Genomic DNA, 23,868 nt, shown 5'->3' with positions numbered 1-23,868 from the left:
GGGTCATAGCCAAGAGAAGGAATAATTTAAAATAAAAAGCGAAAAAAAAAACACTGAACAAATTAACAAAAATATTCTGCAAATCAATTAATGAACTGAAAAAAAAATGTATAAATAAGAGGCAACAAAACAAAGGAACAGTTTATAATAGGGTTCAGCAAGACCACAGAAGTTGTTATTGTTGACTATGAACTTGCAGGGTTTTTCTGAAAATGGGTTGTTATATGATAGTTCAGATTTGATTTAGAAGAATATTCTCTTTTGCATACATCACACTCAAACAGTTTTTTCCCAGTGTGTACTCTTTGGTGCGTAATCAAATTGCTTGACTGAGAAAAAGTTTTCTCACATATATCACACTTAAACGGTTTCTTACCAGTATGTACTCTTTGGTGTGTAATCAAACTGCTTGACACCGGAAAAGTTTTATCACATATATCACACTTAAAAGGTTTCTCACCAGTATGTACTCTTTGATGTGGAATCAAACTGCTTGACTGAGAAAAAGTTTTCTCACATATATCACACTTAAACGGTTTCTCACCAGTATGTACTCTTTGATGCTTAATCAAACTGCTTGACTGAGAAAAAGTTTTCTCACATATATCACACTTAAACGGTTTCTCCCCAGTGTGTACTCTTTGGTGCTTAATCAGATTGTTTGACTGAGAAAAAGTTTTCTCACAGGCATCACATTTGAAAGGGTTCTCCCCTGTGTGCATTCTTAGATGCCTTTTCAAATGGCTCAAATGATAAAAGTTTTTGTCACATACATCACAGATATATTGCTTTATCCCCGTATATGTTTCTTTACTTTTTTTCAATATTTTGGGTTTTTCACTAGGCACGGAACTTTTCAAATATATCTTATGATTATCCAAGTTTTTCGCTTCAAAGTCCAATTCAAATGAATTTAAGCAAAGAATTGTAGAAGAATTCTGTGTAACAGCAAGTGATGTACTTCCCTGTCGGTCTAACTCAGACACACTTGTTGAAAAATGACCATGTATAACTAAATGTTGTCTCACATCGCCAATTAATTCACACAAACAAATAGGACATCTTCTTGTCTCTCCCATTTGGTGTTCCATAATGTGAACAACGAAATTTCTGTAGTCCCTAAATACTTTAGGACAGATGTCACATTCTATTGGTGAAAGTTCTTCACAGCCGGTGTCTATGTGAAGATCTAGCATAAAAAAAGATTTTTCTGCTTTTGCACAGGAGGCACAACGCCAAATTCCAGCTGTTAATTCTTCAATAGCCTTCTCTGTCAGCTTCTTCATCTTCACGATTGGTTTTGGGCGTAAGAGTTTTGGTTGAGCCACACTATCAGAACCGCACACAGTAGAATGAATTATCTCTATAGTAAAAAATTATTTTTATTAAAATTAAATAAAGTCAAAACGATTCAACAATTAGACATCATAGCAATTACAAATGAAAGGTGAACATTCTATAATTGTTACTTGTTTGGGATCTAAACTGCCTACCACTTTCAAATGAAACGAAAATGAAAGAACAAACCTTGAAACTAACTTCACTTCATAGAAGAATTAGAAATGGAATAATAATATAAAAAATCTTCATCAGCTTTAAAACTTGAAAGTCATATGGGATTAAAAATTTTTTTTAAAGGTTTGAACAAATAATTTCCTTTTCTATCCCTCTCCCCTAGTTGAACTTGTTTTAAACTTGTATCATAATTTGCTTTGAAAACTAATTCAACGGCAACGTTAAATTAAAATACAAAATAAAATTAAATACAAAATAAAAGTGCAAAATAAAATACAAATTAAGCCCTTAGTCCCATTTTAGGTATATTCCTAACTGAAACCTCATTTTTAATTATTTTATTTTGGTTGGTTCAAAATCAAGAAGTTTTTCGGCGAGTACCACTTTTTGCCAGTGTTGTCATCTTGAACTATGAACATAAATAAGCAAAATTATTTAAAAACTGAAATGTCCCACACTTTTATTGTTAATTATTGTTTAACCTATTCTTTGCTTCTTTTCATTTGCTCATAAAGAGTAATTCTTTATCAAAAGTACTCTATAACTAATTTCTTTCTTTCACAGGACATGAGAATTGACATCCACCTTAAAAAAAACTAAAATATAAAAATTGCACAAATATTTACTGGCTTTTGGCACTAAGCCCGACTTACCAATTTCTTTCGAATTCCCAATTTTTTCAATAATTTCAAACCTTTTCTTAGGAGTAAACGCACAAAAAAATTACCCTGGGGGTCTAAAATAGAAACTGGGGCACCGTCTCCCGGGTGCTGTAAATACAGACGGAGGAGGAGGAAGGCCCCTATAACATATACTCAGCAGGGCCCACCGGCGTAGGGACACGTCCCGTGAGTTACATACCTTCTCCCAGCAATGGGTTAAATTGCAAGTTGATGCAAAACACCATCATGGAAGGATCCTCGATAGAACAAATACAGCGAGGCGTAAAATCCAGATCTCTTCTGAGGGCTGCCTTGACCCTGCCAGGTTACCCACAAGATAGGAGCCCAAGGGTCATCTCTATTCCCACTTGAAGAGTGGCACCATTCAAGTAAATTATATCATGGGTAGCGCAATAACGCTGCCTAATGTGTTATTTATTTATCTTTTAATTTTTTTCTTGTACCAGGGCACTTCGTATCGAAGAAGTTGTCGTATAAACTTCAAAAAGGGCTCATTCGATTGGAAATTGGAATGGCTAGTGCTCTTTTTAATAGTCAAAAGTTACGAAAGGGCATATAGCCCTACTTCCCACGCCCAGTATTCCAGCCAATACGTCGCACACCGACTTTTGAATCGGCCAGCGTGATCAGCGTCGTTGATTTCCAAGAAGTAAATATTTTTTTGAGGTGGACAATCTCCCAAAACCCTCAGGGCAAGGGTTTTAAGTTATGCCCTGGGCGCATACAAGAAAGATGTTGGCACAATGAATTATTTATTATTTTTTCCTTTAGACCAGGGCACTTTGTATCGAAGAAGTTGTCGTAGAAACTTCGAAAAGAGCTCATTCATTTGGAAATAGGAGTGGCTTGTGCCCTTTTTCATAGTCGAAAGTGATTGGAAGGCGACTAACATACCTTCCACGCCCACTATTTCCCGAAACACATCCAATCAAAATTTTAAGATAGCCATTTTTTTCAGCGTAGTTGATTTCCAGATAGAAAATATATTTTAGAGGAGGTAGCTCCCCCACAAACCCTCAGGGCAAGGGTTTTAAGTTATGCCCTGGGGGCATATAAGAACGATGTAGGCACAATGTATTATTTAATATTTTTTTCCTTCAGACCAGGGCACTTCGTATCGAAGAAGCTGCCGTAGAAACTTCGAAGAGGGCTCATTTAATGGATGAAACACATCCAATCAAAATTTTGAGATAGCCATTTTGTTCAGCGTAATTGATTTCCAGATAGAAATAATGTTTTTGGACACTCCCCACAGACCTCAGGGCAAGGGTTGTGAGTTATGCCCTGGGGGCATATTAGGTTTTTTATAGAAAGCGTTGTCGTAGAAACTTCAAAAAAGGCTCATTCGATTGAAAATTGAAATGTCTAGTGCCCTTTTTAATAGTCAGAAGTGATTGGAAGGCAACTAACACCCCTTCCACGCCCACCGTTTCCCCACACTCATCCAATCACAATTTTGAGATAGCCTTTTTGTTCCACGCAGTTTAAAGCTCAGGAAATTATACCGTTGAGCAGGACACTCCCTCCCCCCCCGATAGTCTTCAGGGCAAGGGTTATAAGCTATGCCCTGGGGGCATATAAGTTTTTATTGAAATATTTGTCGTAGAAACTTGAAAAAGGGCTCATTCGACTGGAAATTCAAAGGTCTAGTGCCCTTTTTAAGAGTAAAAAATTATTTGAGGGAAACTAACCCCCCTCTCACGCCCACCTTTTCCCCAAACACATCCAATCAAAGTTTTTAGATAGCCATTTTGTTCAGCGTAGTTGATTTCCACATAGAAATTATGTTTTTGAGGAGGACACTCCCCCACAGCCCTCAGGGCGAGGGTTTTAAGTTATGCCCTGGGGGCATCTAAGGTTTTTTTTTATAGAAAGTGTTGTCATAGAAACTTCAAAAAAGACTCAGTCGATTGGAAATTCAATGGGCTAGTGCCGTTTTTAATAGTGACTGCAGGGTAACTAACCTCCCTTTCACGCCCACCTTTTCCCCAAACACATCCAATAAAAATTTTTAGATAGCTATTTTATTTAACGTAGTTAAAAGTTTTGGAAATTGGGTTCTTAAGGATGACAACCCCTCCACTTCCAAAGCCCTCAGGACAAGGGTTGTAAGTTACACCCTTGGGTAATATAAGGTTTTTATAAAACGCGATGTCGTAGAAAATTCAAAAAGGGCTCATTCGATTGGAAATTCAAAGGGCTAATGCCAATTTTAGTAGTTTCAAAAATGATTCGAGGGCAACTAACCCCCCTCTCACGCCCAACTTTTCCCCAAACACATCCAATCAAAATTTTTAGATAGCCATTTTATTTAACGCAGTTGAATGTTTTGGAAATTGGGTTCTTAAGGATGACAACCCCCCCACTCCCAAAGCCCTCAGGACAAGGGTTGTAAGTTTCACCCTTGGGGCATATAAGGTTTTTATAAAACACGTTGTCGTAGAAAATTCAAAAAAGGCTCATTCGATTGCAAATTCAAAGGGCTAGTGCCATTTTTATTAGTTTCAAAAATGATTCGAGGGCAACTAACCCCCCTCTGACGCCCAACTTTTCCCCAAACACATCCAATCAAAATTTTTAGATAGCCATATTATTCAACGTAGATGAAGGTTTTGGAAATTAGGTCTTTAAGAATAACAACCCCTCCAACCCCACTGCCCTCAAGGCAAGGGTCGTAAATTATGCCTTGGGGGCATATAAGGTATTTTATAGAAAGCGATGTTGTAGAAACTTCAAAAAGGGCTCATTCGATTGGAAATTGAAAGGGCTAGTGCCCTTTTAATAGTCGAAAGTGATTGCAGGGCAACTAACCCCCCTCTCACGCCCACCATTTCCCCAAACACATCCAATCAAAATTTTTGAGATATCTATTTTGTTCAACGTAGTCAAAAGTTCTGGAATTTAGATCTTATAGGATGATAACCCCATCAGAGCCCTCAGTGCAAGGGTTGTAAGTTATGCCCCAGGGGCATATAAGGTTTACATAGAAATTTGTTGTAGAAATTACAAAAAGGGCTCATTTGTTTAGAAACTGAAATTGCACTTTCTAATAGTTGAAAGTGAGTGGAGAGTAATTAACTCCCGTCTCACGCCCACCATTTCCCCAAACACATTCAATTAAAGTTTAGAGATAGCCATTTTGTTCAACATAGTTGAAATTTCTGAAATTATGTATTTAAGGATGACAAACCCCCCAGAGCCCCCAGGGCAAAGGTTGTAAGTTATGCCCTGGGGTCATATAAGTTTTTTATAGATAGAGCTGTCGTAAAAACTTCAAAAGGGGCTCATTCAATTGGAAATTGAGAGGGCTAGTGCCCTTTTTAATAGTCGAAAGTGATTAAAAGGCAACTAGCCCCCTCTCACACCCACCATTTCCCCAAACACATCCAATCAAAATTTTGAGACATCCATTTTGTTCAACGTAGTCGAAAGTTCTGGAAATTAGGTCTTTTAGGATGATAACCCCATCAGAGCCCTCAGTACAAGGGTTTTAAGTTATGCCCTGGGGGCATATAAGGTTTACATAGAAAGTTGTTGTAGAAATTTCAAATAAGGCTCATTTGATTAGAAATTGAAATTGCAGTTTTTAATAGTCGAAAGTGAGTGGAGAGTAATTAACTCCCCTCTCACGCCCCCCATTTCCTCAAAAAAATTCAATCAAAGTTTAGAGATAGCCATTTTGTTCAACGTAGTTGAAAGTTCTGGAAATTATGTATTTAAGGATGACAAACCCCCCAGAGCCCCCAGGGCAAAGGTTGTAAGTCATGCCTTGGGGTCATATAAGGATTTTATAGACAGAGTTGTCGTAAAAACTTCAAAAGGGGCTCATTCAACTGGACATTGAGAGGGCTAGTGCCCTTTTTATTAGTTGAAAGTGATTGGACGGTAACTAACCCCCCTCTCACGCCCACCAATCCCCCAATCACATCAAATCAAAATTTGCAGATAGCCATTTTGTTCAATGTTGCAGAAATATCTGGAAATTAGGTCATCACCCTCCCATTTGCCTTTATGTTTAAAAACTAAATGTTGCCTTAAGATTAAATAGCACCCCTATGCGTTCCCAAGGCCAGAACATAATTTGCATTTTACTAAAAAAAAAAACACAAATGAATGTGCATTGTCAGTTTAATACACCTATACTGATATTTAGTAATCAAAATGTTAATACTATTTGATTTATTAAAGTTATAAAAGCAAAAACATATATATTTTTTTCAGTGAAGTGCAAATTATGTTCTCGCCTTGGAAAGGCATCGGGATTTTGAGCCCAAATTATGTTAATTTCTGCTCGTTTAGAGTTTGACTCGGTTATTTATTGTAATTTCTGTTCGTTTAGGGTTTCATTTATTTATCGATGCTGATTTGTGGTAGTTTCACGCTTGGTGGATTATTTGATTTTATTTTTGCTCAGTTTTTGTTTAATGGAGTTCTTTAATTTACTTTGAAAAACTTATTTTGTGGAAAAAGTTTTTTAATTACTCCTAGTAAACGACAAAGCAAGGGATTCTGATTAATGGATAATTAAAAGTGACTTTGGGTAACGAAAAGATCGAATGGTTCTGAAGTATGGGCGCTCCGGAAAACAAAGGAAGATTTGCTAGATGTTTTCCATGAGAAGTTGCCTACGGATTGTATTGGGTACCAACTGACTGATTGTATTTCAAACGATAGGCTGTAAGAAAAGTACAGCTCAATCCCAGTTTCTAGGGCTATAATTGTGAGACAGGTTGAGATGGTTAGGGCACGACCTGTAGATGAAATATGATAATAGGCTGTAGGTAATATAATAGGATAATAGGTGTAGGTAGATGTACGTAGATAATAGGATGTAGGTAGATGTAAATGTCTACCTACAATAGATGTAGGTGAATAATGTAGGCTGTAGATGCAGGCTGTTGGCTGATGTAATGTAGGCTGTAGATGATGTAGGCTGTAAAAATGACTAAGCATTGCATTTCAAACACTCTATTGGGCCTAGGTTGTATGGAAAGAGGAAAGATTTAAGGGAAATGGGAACGTCCTGGGAGGGCTCAAAGAGGGAGGCTTAGAATAAATTAGGATGGAAGAGGAGCTCGCGTAGATGTGTTGGCCTCACGGCTTTTGGTGCTTCGGTGAATCGTTAGTAGCACTAATGGTAGTATTTAACTCTGGAAAAGAATAATCAGCAATTTTATTGCATCTGATCCTTTGCAAATTCTGAGTATGCACGACAGTAGAAAGCATAATAGCTGACACAATTTTCAGTTGCTACATTGTACTTTATTTTGACGCTACCATAGACAAGTTTATAAAAAAAAGACAGAGACACAGACTAAGCATTGGATTTCAAACACTCCATTGGACCTAGGGTTTATGATCCCCTTCAAAAGATATAACGCTGTGACAATCCTTTAGATCTTACTTGCATAAAGTGAACAAGACACTTGTATAGCGAGATTCATTTTTTTTCAAATCTGTGGATTCATCGAGTCAGAAATACGAAAGTACTCAGATTTTTCAACAGAGAATTATTTAAACTTGCTTGGAAATTAAATATTTTACCTATATTTCATGTTTTCAATAGAAATTAAATATTTTACCTATATTTCATGTTTTCAATAGAAATTAAATATTTTACATGTTTCGTGTATATTTTACATATTTTACATGTTTTTACATGTGTTACATGTGTTTAAATATTTTATGTTTTAAATACGTTTTTCACTATAAAAATATGGTATGTTCCCCTTCAAAGATCTAATGCTCTGACAAGCCTACAGATCTGACTTGCATGAAATGAAAAAGATGCTTGATGAACAGGATAGCGGGGTTCATTTTTTTCGAATCTGTGAATTCAACGAGTCAGAAATACGAAATTACTCAGAATTTTCTACAGAGAATTATTTAAACTTGCTTAAAAATTGGAAATTTTACCTATATTTCATGTTTTTAACGCATTTTCACTATAAAAAATTAAAAATTAAATTCCAAAAATGTGCTTGGATGAATGGCTAACACTGAATCTCAACTATAAAGTGACATCATGACAGTCCACAAACACAAAATTAACAAACAAAACTTGCAGAAGGAACAAAATTTAACAACCTACGGGCTACGATCTATACAACCAATGCAGAAATGTAATTCTGCATTCCTGTTTTCAATAAGGAGGAGAGGTATGAAATGATGCCGATTTGAATGAGATACTTTTCATTTAAATCTGACATGATTTTTGATCGACTTCGGAGGCTTTCATTTTTTAATTTAAAAAAAAGACATTTAAACAATAAAATATTAATGTTCTACTAAATATAAATAAAAACTATTGCTCTGAATCAGTTTCCATTTTGGCTTAAATATAAGGTAAATGTCCACTTTGGTACCTAAGTCCACACTCTGTGCTGGTTTAACTTTTTAGTTACTTAAAAAGGAAGTTTAGTTACTTTTAAGGATAAGAGCCAGACGAGGATAAGAGCCAAAGACTTTTGGTAATACTATTTAAACGCTTTAAAAACATGAAAAATGTGACGTAACATTAAAAAAAAAATTATGTAATGCTCTTTTCTTTGTTTATATATTCTGTATGGTCCTCCACTATCCCTTTGTCAAACAAATATAATAAAATTCGTCCTTTCTTGCATCTCTGCAAGTTTTGGTAGGGTAATTTCTCTCCAGGAATATTTTGACTAGAAAGTCATTAGCTCATGTTTTTCATTCTGTAGCTCTAAATCAAGTTCTTCTATATTTAGTATGGTTACTATATTTTAGTTCTTCGAATTCTTCAGAAAAACAACTTTTTTTAAATTTTGGAAAATTTTTATGTCAACTTTCAAAATTTAATTCTACGTCATCAGTGACAAAACAATATAGTATGAACATCCCATTGTGATAACGAATAAGAAGCAAAAAAAATTAATTCGCTAGGGCCATCAATTTCCCTAGACCAAATCTGGAATTTTTGAAATTATTAGAATATTTATTTTCTTTAGCTGGTTGGTATTATTTTTATTATTTCCAATAAATCCATTTTTTTTTTTTTTGATTTGCTGCTTGTTTATGTTAAAATTTACGATGTTATCAATTAAATATAATTAAGTATTATTAGTATAATTTAGGTTTGTGCATACTGGCCTGTATTTATATTGGTTTTATATTTATGAGGTCAGTTTGTTCATTTTTATTTAAACTCCCCAATTTTAGAGGTTAATAAAATGCTTGAATATGAATTATGCTGTGTTGTTTATATTGCTTGACATATTGTCAATGTTATGCTTGTAAGTTTTACAAAAACTTTGATGTTTGACAAAATATTTCCTTTTCAAACTAAGTTCACAAAACTAATAGTTTCAAATATACCTTCGTCATTGTTGTCCCGACTTTGAGAGTCCACTTCTGATGTAAAACTGGTTATTCTGGATGAAGCACCCACAGGTTGCTGTTGATGCTCAGATGATAGGATAGAAATAGAAGTTTCTCTGATCGTTTCAGCTCCAATTGGTGAAAAGTCTCCAGCTTCAACAACAAAAATAAAAAATAGACAAAGAGACAGATAATAATAACAGAAGGATTAAATATTCTCAATAATTTACCAATAAATAATGAACCCTCGCAAGATTAAAAAACAGACTACAAGCGTGATAAATGACAATAAATATCAGACCTGAACAAATTTAAGCGTTATAATTTGATGCAACTGTGATAATTGTATAATAATTAATAAAGGGTAATATAACTAATAGAAAACCAATTTCATGATTTGGCACTTTATTCACAAATTTTCATACCCAAATGATATGTAATTAATTTTTGGGAAAATAAATAACTAGAGCTAACCTATGTATACATACTGAGAACTAGCCTTTGGGGACTGGAAAGGAATAATAGCAAATTATCAGTGCTTCTACCTTTGTATTATTTAAAAAATTAATTAAAAAAAAACTTTTTCCAAAAAATGAGTTTTTCAAAGAAAAGTAAAGAACTCCATTAAACCAAAAATGAGCAAAAATGAAACCCAAAATGAACAGAATAATACAATAAATAACCGAGTCAAAATCAAAACGAGCAGAAAATAAAATGAGTCGGGCTCAAAACCCCTATGCCTTCCCAAGGCCAGAACATAATTTGCACTTTACTGAAAAAATATAAATGTTTTTACTTTTATAACTGTAATATATCAAATAATATTAACATTTCGATTACTATATATCAGTAATAAGTATATCAAACTGAAAGATCACATTCATTTGTAGAAATTTCTACAACAACTTTCTACATAAACCTTATATGCCCCCAGGGCATAACTTACAACCCTTGCACTGAGGGCTCTGAGGGGGTTATCATCATAAAAGACCAAATTTCCAGAACTTTCAATTACGTTGAAAAAATGGATATCTCAAAATTTTGATTGGATGTGTTTGGGGATTTTGTGGGCTTGAGAGGGGGGTTAGTTGGCCTTCAATCACTTTCGACTATTAAAAAGGCAATAGCCCTTTCAATTTCCAATTGAATAAACCCTTTTTGAATTTTCTACAAAATCGCTTTCTATAAAAACCTTATATGCTACAAGGGCATAGCTTAAAACCCCTGCCCTGAGGGGTGTGAAGGGGGAGGGGGTTGTCATCCTTAAATACATAATTTCAAAAACTTTCAACTACATTGAATGAAATGGCTTTCTAAAAATTTTGATTGGATGTGTTTGGGGCGTGAGAGGGGGATTAGTTGCCCTCAAATCACTTTTGACTATTAAAAAGGGCACTAGCCCTTTGAATTTCCAATCGAATGAACCCTTTTTGAAGTTTCTACGACAACACTGTCTATAGAAACCTTTTATACTCCGAGGGCGAAATTTAGAACCCTTACCCTGAAGACTGTGGGGGGAGTGTCCTGCTTAAAGGTATAATTTCCAAAACTTTCAACTTCGTGGAACAATATGGCTATCTCAAAATTGTTATTGGATGTGTTTGGGAAATAGGTGGGCGCGGACGGGGTGTTAGTTGCCTTCCAATTACTTTCGACTATTAAAAAGGGCACAAGCCACTCCAATTTCTAATTGAATGAGCCCTTTTTGAAGTTTCTACGACAAATGCTTCAATACGAATTGCTTGGTCTAAACAAAAAAATAATAATAAATAATACATGGTGCCAACATCCTTCTTAAATGCCCCCTGGGCATAACTCAAAACCCTTGCCCCGTGGGTTTTGGGGGAGTGTCCTCCTAAAAAACATAATTTATATCTGAAAATCAACTACGCTGAACAAAATGGCTATCTAAAAATTTTGATTGGATGCGTTTGGGGAAATGATGGGCGTGGAAGGGGTGTTAACTGCCTTCAAATCACTTTGAACTATTAAATAGGGCACTAGCCATTCCAATTTCCATCAAATGAGCCCTTTTTGAAGTTTCTACAACAACTCCTTCGATACGAAGTGCTCTGGTATGAAAAAAAAAAAACATTGTGCCAACATCGTTGTTTACTTTGGCAGCGCGAATGCGCTACCTATGAAAGGCAGTAAAACCCTATAGTTTCACAAGCATCTTTTGAGTTTACAATTTAGTCAATGCTAGTCAATAGTTTCTGAAGTGCTCTTGAAGAAATTTACTGAGGTGTTCTAGAACTATTCAGAACGCCCATATTCACAGTGGCGAAGGTACCGCTGTACTAAGATCTCACGCATTTATATCATAAAAGCAGGTATGAGGTTACGACGTTCTTTTTCTATTTAAACAGGATCATTTGCCACTGGTCTATTTGAGATCGTTTTTCTGTTTTGATAGCATGGTTCTAACCGGATACCAGAGTGGGGTAAAATACACGCTTGCAACAACTTATTTTAGGGGGAAAGGATGATTTAGTGAGCACAGGAAAAAAAACACCAAGCTATTCAATCAGGATTTGTTCTAATTTTCAAGTGTTTTCAAGTCCTTTTTGAAATCCACACAAAATCCTTCTCCCTAGACACTTCTTTTTCAAAAATTGTTTTCATACTTTAGGCTAATATGCGCCATGGTTCGCTCTGATTTACTCTTTACTAGGCTACAGCAATTATTCTATTCTTTTTCTTATACTGCTCAGTAAGGACTTTGCACTATATTTCAAACAGGAACAAAATATACTTTTTGTAAGTAATGGCTGTATGTATGGCTTTTGTATACTTAAAAAAATATTTTTCGTTTATTTAGTTATAATTCTTGCTTTGCACTACTTATTGGATATTTTATAATCGACATAAAAGTAGTATTGTCTTTCAATTAGACTATTTAAACTATATTGTGGCAATAGATTTTCCTGAGTGACCTCTTTCTTTTTCATAGACAGCGCAATAGCGGTGTCTAAGCAAAGAACGATGTTGGCACAATGTAATATTTTTGTTCCATACCAGGGCACTTCCTAATGAAGGAGTTGTCGTAGAAACTTCGAAAAGGGCTCATTCGCTTGGGAATTCAAAGAGCTAGTGCCCTTTTTAATAGTCAAAAGTGATTTGAGGGCAACTAACCTCCCTCATGCTCACCTTTTACCCGAACACATCCAATCCAAATTTTGAGATAGCCATTTTGTTCAACGTAGTTGAAAGTTCTGGAACTAGGTCTTTGAGGATGACAACCGCCCCCCCCCCAAGCCCTCCGACCGAGGGTTCTAAGTTATGCCCTGGGGGCATATAAGGTTTTTGTAGAAAGCGTTGTCGTAGAAACTTCAAAAAGGGCTCATTCGATTGGAAATTGTTAGTGCCCTTTTCAGGAGTCGAAAGTGATTGGAGGGCAACTAACACCCCTTCCACGCACATCATTTCCCGAAACACATCCAGTCAAAATTTTGAGATAGCCATTCTGTTCAACGCAGTCCAAAGGTCCGGAAATTATATCTTTGAGCAGGACACTCCCTCCACAGTCTTCAGGGCAAGGGTTGTAAGTTATGCCCTGGGGGCATATAAGGTTTTTATAGAAAATGTTGTCGTGAAAACTTGAGAAAGGGCTTGAGAAAGGGCTTCAATTGGAAATTCAAAGGGATAGGGCCCTTTTCAATAGTTGAAAGTAATTGGAGGGCGACTAATCCTCCTCTCACGCCCACCATTCCCCCAAACACATGCAAAATGTTGAAAAATCTATTGTGTTCAACGTAGTTGAAAGTTTTGGAAATTAGGTCTTTGAGGATGATCATACCCTCAGAGCCAACAGGGCAAGGGTTGTAAGTTATGCCCTGGGGGCATATAGGTTTTTTTTTATAGAAAGCGTCGTCATAGAAACTTCGACAAAAGGTCATTCGATTGGAAATTGAAAGGGATAGTGCCCTTTTTAATAGTCGAAAGTGATTGGAGAGCAACTAACCCACCTCTCACGTCTACCATTTCCCAAAACACATCCAATCAAAATTTTGAGATAGATATTTTGTTCAACGTAGTGGAAAATTCTGGAAATTATGTCTTTGAAGATGACAATCACCCCAAACCCCTCAGGGCAAGGGTTATAAGTTATGCCCTGGGGGCATATAAAGTTTTTATTGAAAGTGTTTTCGTAGAAACTTCAAAAAGTGCTCATTCGATTGGATATTTAAAGGGCTAGCACCTTATTTAATAGTAGAAAGTGATTGGAGGGCAACTAAGCCCCCTCTCGCGCCCACCATTTCCCCAAACACATCCAATAAAAATTTTGAGATAGCCATATATTTGTGGCTATTTCAAAAGGTTTAAAAAACCCTCTTTTTCCACACCATCCAAGTATATATATATATATATATATATATATATATATATATATATATATATATATATATAAAAAAAAAAAAAAAATATATATATATATATATATATATATATATATATATATATATATATATATATATATATATATATATATATATATATATATATATATATATATATATATATATATATATATATATATATATATATATATATATATATATATGTATATGTATATATATATATATATATATAATATATATATATAGATAAGATAGATAGATAAGATAGATAGATAGATAGATAGATAGATAGATAGAATAGATATATATATATATATATATATATATATATATATATATATATATATATATATATATATATATATATATATATATATATATATATATACATATATATATATATCATATATATATATATATATATATATATATATATATATCAATATATATATATATATATATATATATATATATATATATATATATATATATATATATATATATATATATATATATATATATATATATATATATATATATATATATATATATATATATATATATATATATATATATATATATATATATATATATATATATATATATATATATATATATATATATATACTGGATTATACATTCTAGTGTTTGAACCTTTTTAATAGTCCAAAGCGATTGGAGGGCAACTAACACCCCTCTCACGCCCACCATTTCCCCAAACATATCCAATCAAAATTTTGAGATAGACATTTTGTTCAACGTAGTTAAAAGTTATGGAAATTAGATCTTTGCCAGCGTTGTCGTAGAAACTTCAAAAAGGACTCATTCAATTGAGAATTGAGAGGGCTAGTGCCCTAATTAATAGTCAAAAGCGATCAGAGGGCAAATGCCCCCCCCCACGTCCATCATTTCCCCAAACACTTCCGATCAACATTTTTATATAGCCATTTTGTTGAACTTAGTTGAAGGGCAGGAAATTATGTTTTTGAGTATGACAACCCCCTCACTGCCCTCAGGGCTAAGGTTGTAAGTTATGTCCTAGGGGCATATAATGTTTTTATAGAAAGTGTTGTAGTAAAAACTTATACCTTTGTAGTTAAAACTTTTATACCTTGTAGTAAAACTTAAAAACTTATAAAAAATATACCTTCATCATTACCATCCAGATCCTGGAAGTCCAACACAGATGTTAAATTGGATATTCTGGATGCAATATTCAAAGGTAGCTGTTGATGCTGAGGTGATACAGCAGAATTAGATGTTTCTCTGATCATTTTGACATCACTTGGTGAAGCATATTCAGCTTCTACAACAAAAATAAAGAGATACAAAATAAGCCAATTATGATAAAATCTTTGCTATAATTAGTAACTCTCCAAGATAAAAAAACAAAAAACAAAAACAGAAAACAGATGCGAAAAATGAGAAAAAATATAAAACTGAACAAATTAAAGCGTGATAATTTTACAAATAGGAGCCCCATTTCACAAATTAGCGTTTATTAGCAATGCTAATAAATGCCAGTTAACAATTAGCATTTTTTTCTACTTAAAATACCAATATTGTATTTTCCTTGTTTTTTTTTATTAAAATAAGCTTTAGTTTTTACACTGTTTTTCCTTTTTACTAACAACATAACGGAAAAATAGTTTCCGCTTCTTCCACGCAAAAATTCTCTTCCTTTCTGACATACTCCTATAAATGCTGGACATTCTTTTGTAACTAAACATTTGACCATTTAAACTTTTGTTTACTTGACTTTTGTATAAACTGGGTGTTGCTAGAGTTGGAAAGATTTGAAGATTTGCAATCACCATAAATACAGTGCTGATTTACATAACAACTCTGTCTTTGCTTTTTAAAAACAGAGATCAATTTTATTGGAATATTAGACACTGAGTGAATTGTTTTGTGTTTAACACTTAAATTGCTTTGATGGGTTTTTCAAAAATTCAGAAGGCAAACTAAATCTTACTATAAACGTTTAGTAATGCTATTGAAAAGCTTTATATAATAATAATAATAATAATATATTTTCTGCTGGATTTACAACAATGGAGATGAAACAAGCAGAGTGAAAAAAGAAATACCATCATCTACAAGTACAAAATGTTTACACTACAATACTTACTACTTACTACTACAGTACAAGACAACACTATTCATCAATATTTTATTTTAGAAATGAAACAAGTTTTTCTACATATTTAAAAAAATATATGTTTTTTTGAATTTGCAAATTCCAGAATTTGCAGGAATTGTTGTATATAATCCATTGCATAGTTTCAAGTTATTTTTTTTTCATTTCATGTTTCTTCAGCAGTTTCAAATCTTAAGATGATGAAGACCTAGAAAAGTCTAATTTGTTCTAGCTTTTGCCAATAAAATATTACCTAGTATATTTGATTATACAAAAACCAAATGCTTGACATGTACCTTTATTGTCAAAACATGGGGAGCCCAGTTCCTGGGTATCACGTTCAAGTTTACATGGTCCTGAAAAGCAGGAAAAAGTACCTACAGGAGCATCTTGCCTTTTAGGAGACAAAAGGTGGTTTGGAAAGTCAAATAACTCCTCATGGTTAGTTGGTAAAGCCTCTTCAACTTCTGAAAGAAAGTATAAATAAAAGGGACATGGTACACATTCAACAGAAAAGCTTACAAAAAAAGCCCAATTTCTTCCCCCTTTTCAACACAATGGCCACAAGAATGAATAATGACCCTTATAAGGACAGAGATCAAACAATCTTTGGCAAATAGCCATCACAAAATGTCAAGATTTAGAGTTGAAAAGAGTCCTGAAAATTCTTAAACAGGTTATGTGGTTGATAGGCTAATGAGTTGGCTAATCATCTAATATAAAAATTCAACAATTGGTGGCAATTTTGCTTTTTCCTTCAAATGCTAGTCCCAGTTTCCTTTAGCATCCAACAACAAAATTGTTGAATTAATTCTATTTTTGCATCTTTTATTTATTTTGTTTCAGATTCTATAATGGTAAAATGATTTTGGAAAACATGTGCATATCCACAAGAGAAAATAGATATGCCACTTCCTGTTTGACAGAAATATTGAAATAGTATAGCTGATAATTGAAATATTCCCTTTCAATTCTAATGAAATAACTTAAAGATTATCACCAATTACATGAATCATTTTTTCTAACCCCACTCAACCCCCCCCCAGAAAAAAATCTTCCTTTTTACAAGATCCTCAATTTACATCAAATATGGCCTAGAGGCAAGCTTACAATTTTAAGACACAACAAACATGCAAATCAGACCATTGGATTTCAAACTATCATTAGATTCAATAGGGCTTAAGCTGAAATTTAAGAACAAGTATTGAATAAAATCAACAACAAATCCATATGATGAATATTATTTTCAATAAATATGAAGTCACTGTTTCCCAGAAAATAATACATGGAATATCTAAGGTTGACTATCTTTCAGATAATCACACTTAGCTTTACTGAACAAATACCACATATTTGTGAAAAAAAAAAAAACAGTTCTTGGAACATAAGTTAATGTGTGCATGGTGGGAAAAGGGAAGTTATCTAACATCTACAAAAAAACAACTAGGAAAATCAATTTGTATGGACTCATCCTACTTGAAATCTATTGACTGTAATATATAAAACTAGCAACACCTGAACAGCTCTTAATAAAAAGTTTGGGAGGACTGGGAAATTGACAGAATTTGGACAAACTGAAAAAACCGAATGGCATCATGTGCTTTTTGCCAAGGAAATAATAGAGATAAAAAATAGCAAAACGAAGACAGCAAGACATTAATAAGCGTCACAAGACAAAAAAACAACATCTTGTAGGTTAGCTACTAATAGGGGTGCTTAGAAATAACAAAGAAATAACAAGAATGAGACTACACTTAACTTCAGGAAATATGACCCGCGTTTTTCACCAAATTAACAGCGTGGCGGTAACAACCCAGATAATCCACTTGTTCTAGTTGTTGGTATTGCTATAGAGAATTTATTTTGTGAGAGCAAAAACTTTTGAAGAAAAAAACGTGCATCAGAGAAAAAAAATGACTTCCGCGCTCATAATTTTATTTATAAAGGAATTTACATACATTATGTTTACAACGCTTTATTGTTAGTTGACTAAATGAATTTAATTCAAATATGACAGAGTATTTTCCACAAGAAAATTCTTCAAATAAGGCATGTACGGATAGATCCCAAGTAACATCTAGATTTAGGATGCTGAGTGAGGCGGAAAAGTGCCTGGTGAACTGAAAAGAGAAGATTGTTTGGTGTATCCTTTTCCATCACGATCATATACCTTATCATAAACTCCTTTTCTTTTTCTTAATTTATTTACATATCACAAAAAGATAATCACAGGAAACAAACAAACATCAAGAAATGTTATCAAAAAGATTGTAGGCAATTTTGTTTAAAAATCTTTATTCTAAGATACAGAAACTAGTCCCTATAATTAATATATAATAAATTATTATAGATAATTATAATAAAACTAGTCCTTATTATCAATAGATAATCATTGTGGCTGCTACACAAAATAGACTCTTTAGTAAGAATGCTTTTTTCTTATTGCTTTCTAGTTTTTCTTTTGTTTAAGCCTGCAAACAGAAAATAGTAAGAGAAAAATTTTCAACTTCAAGACTTGTTTTCTCCCCAAACTGAAAAAAATATAGCTAATAAGTTAGACTTTTGTATAGCAAAATAGTCCTTTCATTACATAGCTTTTATGGAGTTGCATGTTCTTTCTTTTTTGTTATTTTTACTGAGGAGAACTTTAAAGCAGGAGGAAAAAGAGACAATTGTTTGCTAAAGAGAAGCATCTTTCTTTTTAGTTTGTTACCAAAATTTTTATTGTATAACTTACCATTTTTAACAACAGAAGTCTCAGGAATGGTGATAGGCTCAGCTAAGTTTGGAATTTGAGGCACATCCATAATATCATCTCTGAAATAAGTTAATGTCAGCTATAAACATATAATACTACCAACACCACTTGGAAATGGCACTCCATTTTTAAATTGTGACTACAAAACTTGCAGTTTGTTATGTATTCACTGTGATAGATTTTAAAACTGGTATTTTTCCGGTTTTTCCTAAATTTCTGAAAATATTTTTTTCTTTTATTTTTAATGTCATATTTAGTGCCTTGAATTTTGTTGGAGTAATGCATATATAATAAAATTGCAAAATACAGGCTTTTATTACCTTGAAAAGGCAACACATTCTCAATCAAATTTAAAGCCCAAACTAGGGCCCAGGAAGATACATACCCACAGACTTGTCTTAAGCCAAGTGCTTTCAAAATAACATTCATGAAAGGCTTGTTGATGGTTTCAATGAATAAGAAAACTAAAAAACTCAATAAAGCTTAAAAAATAATTTATTCCTTACTTCAAATCAAATCATAGAACCAAGATGATAAAAATGATTATTTTGTTGATGATGGAAAGATGTAGCATATGCATGTCCCTGAGAGGAGAAAATGTATTTATCCTTGTGACTAATATGTTGTCACTTTATTTACTAATATCAAAATAAAATGAATTTTAGCAATTATCCAAGGCATTTACTGCTTTGGTCATACAGACTATGTATTTTCCAAAGTCCATAATTAGCTGTTCCTACCTGATTTAGTGACAGATGATTAAAAAGTAGATACAAATAAAATTTAAATATTCACCAGATAAAAAACCCTTAAAAACAAATAATTAGCCTTCTAAGGGTTAATAATTGATCCCCCCTACCCCCAACAACTGATCTTGGGTGTGGGGGTTAATAAGAAACCCCCTCAAAAAAAAAATAATCTAATCAATAGTATCATAGGCAGCACAATAGCGCTGCTTAAGCAAAGAACAATGTTGGCACAATGTATTTTTTTTGTTTTTTTTTAGACCAGAGCACTGCATATCAAAAGAGTTGTCGTAGAAACTCCAAAAGGGTTCATTTGATTGAAAATTGGAAGGGCTTGTGGCTTTTTTAATAGTCAAAACTGATTGGAAGGACACTAACGCCCCTTCCACGCCCACCTTTTACCCACACATCCAATCAAAATTTTTAGATAGCCATTTTGTTCAATAGCCTATAGTTGAAAGATCCAGAAATTATGTTTTTGAGGAGGACACTCTCCCCACAGCCCTCAGGGCACGGGTTGTAAGTTATGCTCTGGGGGCATATAAGGTATTATGGGAAGCATTGTTGTAAAAACTTTATAAAGGACTCATTTAATTGAAAATTCAAAGGGCTACTACCCTTTTTAATAGTTGAAATTTATTGGAGCGCAACTAACTCCCCTCTTACACCCACCATTTCCCCAAACACATCCAATCAGTATTTTTAGATAGCCATTTTGTTCAACATAGTTCAACAGTTCTTGAAATTAGGTCTTTGAGGATAATAACCCCCCCCCCAAAGTCCTCCGGGCAGGGGTTGTAAGTTATGCCCTGGGGGCATATAAGGTTTTTTATAGAAAGAGTCATCTTAAAAACTTCAAAAAAGGCTCATTTGATTGGAAACTGAGAGGGCTAGTGCCCTTTTTGAATAGTTGACAGTGATTGGAGGGCAACTTACCAAGCTCTCACGCCCACCATTTCCCCAAACACATTCAATCAAAATTTTGAGATAGCCATTTTGTTCAACGTGGTTGAAAGTTCTCAAAATTATGTCTTTGGGGATGACAAACCCCTCACACCCCTCAGGGCAAGGGTTGTAAGTTATGCCCTGGGGGCATTTAAGGTTTCTATAGATAGCTTTGTTGAAGAAAACTCAAAAAGGACTCATTCAATTGGAAATTGAAATCCCTAGTGCCCTTTTTAATAGTCAAAAGTGATTGGAGGGCAACTAACCCCCCTCCCACGCTCACCATTTCCCCAAACAAATCTAATCATAATTTTGAGATAGTCATTATGTTCAACATAGTTGAAAGTTCTCGAAATTAGGTCTTTGAAGATGGTAAACACCCCACAGCCCTCAGGGCAAGGGTTGTAAGTTATGCCCTGCGGGTATATCAGGGGTTTTTTTTATAGAAAGGGTTGTTGTAGAAACTTCGAAAAGAGCTCATTTGATAGGAAATTGAAATGGCTAGTGCCCTTTTTAATAGAAAAAAGTGATTGGAGGGCAGCTAACCCCTCTCTCACACCTATCATTACCCCAAACACATCCAATCAGAATTTGGAGATAGCAATTTTGTTCAATGTATTTTAAAGTTTATGAAATTTGGTCTTTGAGGATAACAAAACCCCACAACGCTCAAGGCAAGGGTTGTAAGTTATGCCCTGGGGGCATATAAGGTTTCTATAGATAGTGTTGTTGTAGAAACTTCAGAAATGGCTCCTCCAATTGGGAATTGAAAGGACTAGTGCCCTTTTTAAAAGTCAAAAGTGATTGGAGGGCAACTAATCCCGCTCTCATGCCCCCCATTTCCCCAAACACATCCAATAAAAATTTTGAGATAGCCATTTTGTTCAACATAGTTTAAAGTTCTGGAAATTAGGTCTTTGAGGATGACCATCCCCCCCCCCTACAAAGGTGGTAAGTTATGCCCAGGGGCATATAAGGTTTTTATAGAAAGTGTTGATGTAAAAACTTCAAAAAGGCCTCATTTGATTGGAAATTGTAAGGGCTAGTGCCCTTTTTAATGGTCAAAGTTATTGGAGGGCAAATAACCCCCCTCACATGCCCAACATTTCCCCAAACACATTCAATCTAAATTTTGAGATAGCTATTTTGTTCAACATAGTTCAAAGATCCAGAAATTATATCTTTGAGGATGACAGACCCCCAGGGCAAAGGTTGTAAGCTATGCCCTGGGGGCATATAAGGTTCTTATAGAAAACGTTGTTCTGGAATATTCAAAAAGGGCTCATTGAATTGGGTATGAGAGGGCTAGTGCCCTTACTAAGTCAAAAGCAATCAGACAGTAAATGGACCCCCCCCCCACACCCATCATTTCCCCAAACACTTCCAATCAGCATTTTGCTACAGCCAGTTTGTTTAACGTAGTTGAAAGGTCTGGAAATTATGTCTTTGAGTATTACAACCCCCCCCCCCCAGCCCTCATAGTTAAAGATGTAAGTTATGCCCTGGGGTTTTTATAGAAAGCATTGTTATGCATATAAGGTTTTTATAGAAAACGTTGTTGCAGACTTCAAAAAGGGCTCATTTGATGGGAAATTGAGAGGGCTATTGCCCTGTCGAATAACTGAAAGTAAATGGAGGGAGAATCACCCCCTCCCCCATGCCCATCATTTCCCCAAAATATTTACAGTCAATAATTTTATATGGCCATTTTCTTCAACAGAGTTGAAAAGTCTTGAAATTATGTCTTTAAGGATGACAAAGCTCCCTCCAAAGCCCTCAGGACAAAGGTTGTAAGTTATGCCCTTGAGGAATATAAGGTTTTTATAGAAATTTTTGTTGTAGAAGCTTCAAAGAGGGCTCACTCAATTGGAAATTGAGAGGACTAGTGGCATTTTTATTAGTTGAAAGTAATCAGAGGGCAATTGACCCCCCATGCCCATCATTTCCCCAAACACTTCCAATCAAAAGTTTGAGTTAGCCATTTTGTTCAACGTATTTGAAAGGTCTGTAAATTATGTCTTTGAGTATAACAAATCCCCCCAGCCCTCAGGGCAAGGGTTGTAAGCTATGCCCTGGGGGCATATAAGGTTTTTATAGAAAGCATGGTCATATAAACTTTGGAGGGGTTCATTGGATTCTTCATCAGATGCTCTAGAGCTCTTTTTAAGAGTCAAAGTGATTGGAGGGCAGCTATCCCCCCTCCAAACACACACACATGTGTTGTATTGTCCCGAAATGCATCTAATAGAAATTTTGAGATAGCCATTCAATTCAAAATAGTCTAAATATCATATAATAAAGCTTTGGGGGTTGAAACAAACCCCAGAGATTAGGGGAAAGGGTTGAAAGTTATGCCATGGGGGTATTTAAGGTTATTATGGAAGGGATGGCTGTTTAACTTTAGAAGAAGCTCAGTCTTTTTCCCTGAAAAAGACTATGTCAATATAAAACAAACAGAAATTAATTAAAAAAAGCTTTACCACAAATAAGTTTTTCAGAAAAAAGTAAAGAACTCTATTAAACCAAAAATTAACAAAAATAGAGTCAAATAATTTACCATGCATAGAACTACCACAAATGAGTATCAATAAATAAATGAAACCCCCAAAAAACAGAAATTAAAATAAATAACAGAGGCAAACTTAAAACAAGCAGAAATTAATATGAGTAGGGTTCTAAACCCCTATGGTTTCTAAAAGCCAGAACATAATTTGTATTTTACTGAAAAAATTATTTTAAATGTTTTCATTTTATAACTTTAAGAAATCATAACTTAATATGGATTTTAAGGAATAAATGTCAGCAGATGTATATTAAACTGACAATGCAAATTTTTTTAAAGTAAATTCATTTGAATTTTTTTCAGTAAAGTACAAATTATATTCTGGCTTTTAGAAAGCATAGGGGTCTAGAACCCTACTCATATTAATGAGTATAACCTAAAACAAGATGATCCAAAATTATGATTTATATCTAAAACAAGATGACCTAATCATAAAAACAAGAACCAACCACACAATACAATTGCATGTGGTTTTATCAAACAAATAAAACTCAATACAAAATAAAATAAAAAATACCTTACAAGAAATGTAAATTACATATAAGTGCATTGATGGGAGGAGGATACAGGATTATTCCCTCCACTCCATTCTAGATTTTTAAAATAACATATGGTAATTTTAATGAAATAATACCTTTGCTTTATACTTTCATTAAGAGAAAACCTTCATGAAGAAAAACTTTTGTGAATTGACACCCCTGATTATACATTTTGGTCTCATGTTTTGAAAAGGAGAAACTACAATACTCATTTACTGACATATTTATGAAATATTGTCATAATAAATAAATGCAGTTGCATTAGGTGACTGTGCTA

The 23,868-nt window shown here is 34.1% G+C and overlaps 1 protein-coding gene across 2 annotated transcripts; it reads right to left on the bottom strand.

The window, feature by feature from the left end:
- LOC148943968 (uncharacterized) lies at positions 1-21,389 on the bottom strand. 2 transcript variants are annotated; one of them, XM_089101457.1, is made up of 5 exons: positions 18,778-21,389; positions 16,337-16,507; positions 15,048-15,206; positions 9,537-9,692; positions 1-1,363 (listed from the first exon to the last, which is right to left on the bottom strand). In XM_089101457.1, the coding sequence occupies exons 1-5, from the start codon at positions 18,845-18,847 to the stop codon at positions 186-188; spliced, it is 1,734 nt and encodes a 577-aa protein (XP_088957583.1). In that variant the 5' UTR covers positions 18,848-21,389; the 3' UTR covers positions 1-185. The 2 variants fall into 2 exon arrangements, with proteins under 2 accessions (XP_088957583.1, XP_088957584.1); XM_089101458.1 differs by having other exon boundaries at positions 15,060-15,206.
- Positions 21,390-23,868: the final 2,479 nt, after the last annotated feature.

Source organism: Artemia sp. Qi Xiang Cuo, chromosome 15, assembly GCF_049724085.1.
Source record: "Artemia sp. Qi Xiang Cuo chromosome 15, ASM4972408v1, whole genome shotgun sequence".
Taxonomy (NCBI): Eukaryota; Metazoa; Arthropoda; class Branchiopoda; order Anostraca; family Artemiidae; genus Artemia; species Artemia sp. Qi Xiang Cuo.
Note: the sequence above shows the minus strand (reverse complement) of the source record. Positions and strands in the feature narration are given on the sequence as shown.

Bases quoted from the DNA above. Each gene is read 5' to 3' on its own strand.
- LOC148943968 (XM_089101457.1), bottom strand. From the start codon at position 18,847: ATGGATGTGCCTCAAATTCCAAACTTAGCTGAGCCTATCACCATTCCT. The intron at 16,508-18,777 runs GTAAGTTATACA...ACTTTCTTTCAG, and splicing joins GACTTCTGTTGTTAAAAATG to AAGTTGAAGAGGCTTTACCA. The intron at 15,207-16,336 runs GTACATGTCAAG...TTTTTGTTGTAG, and splicing joins CCCATGTTTTGACAATAAAG to AAGCTGAATATGCTTCACCA.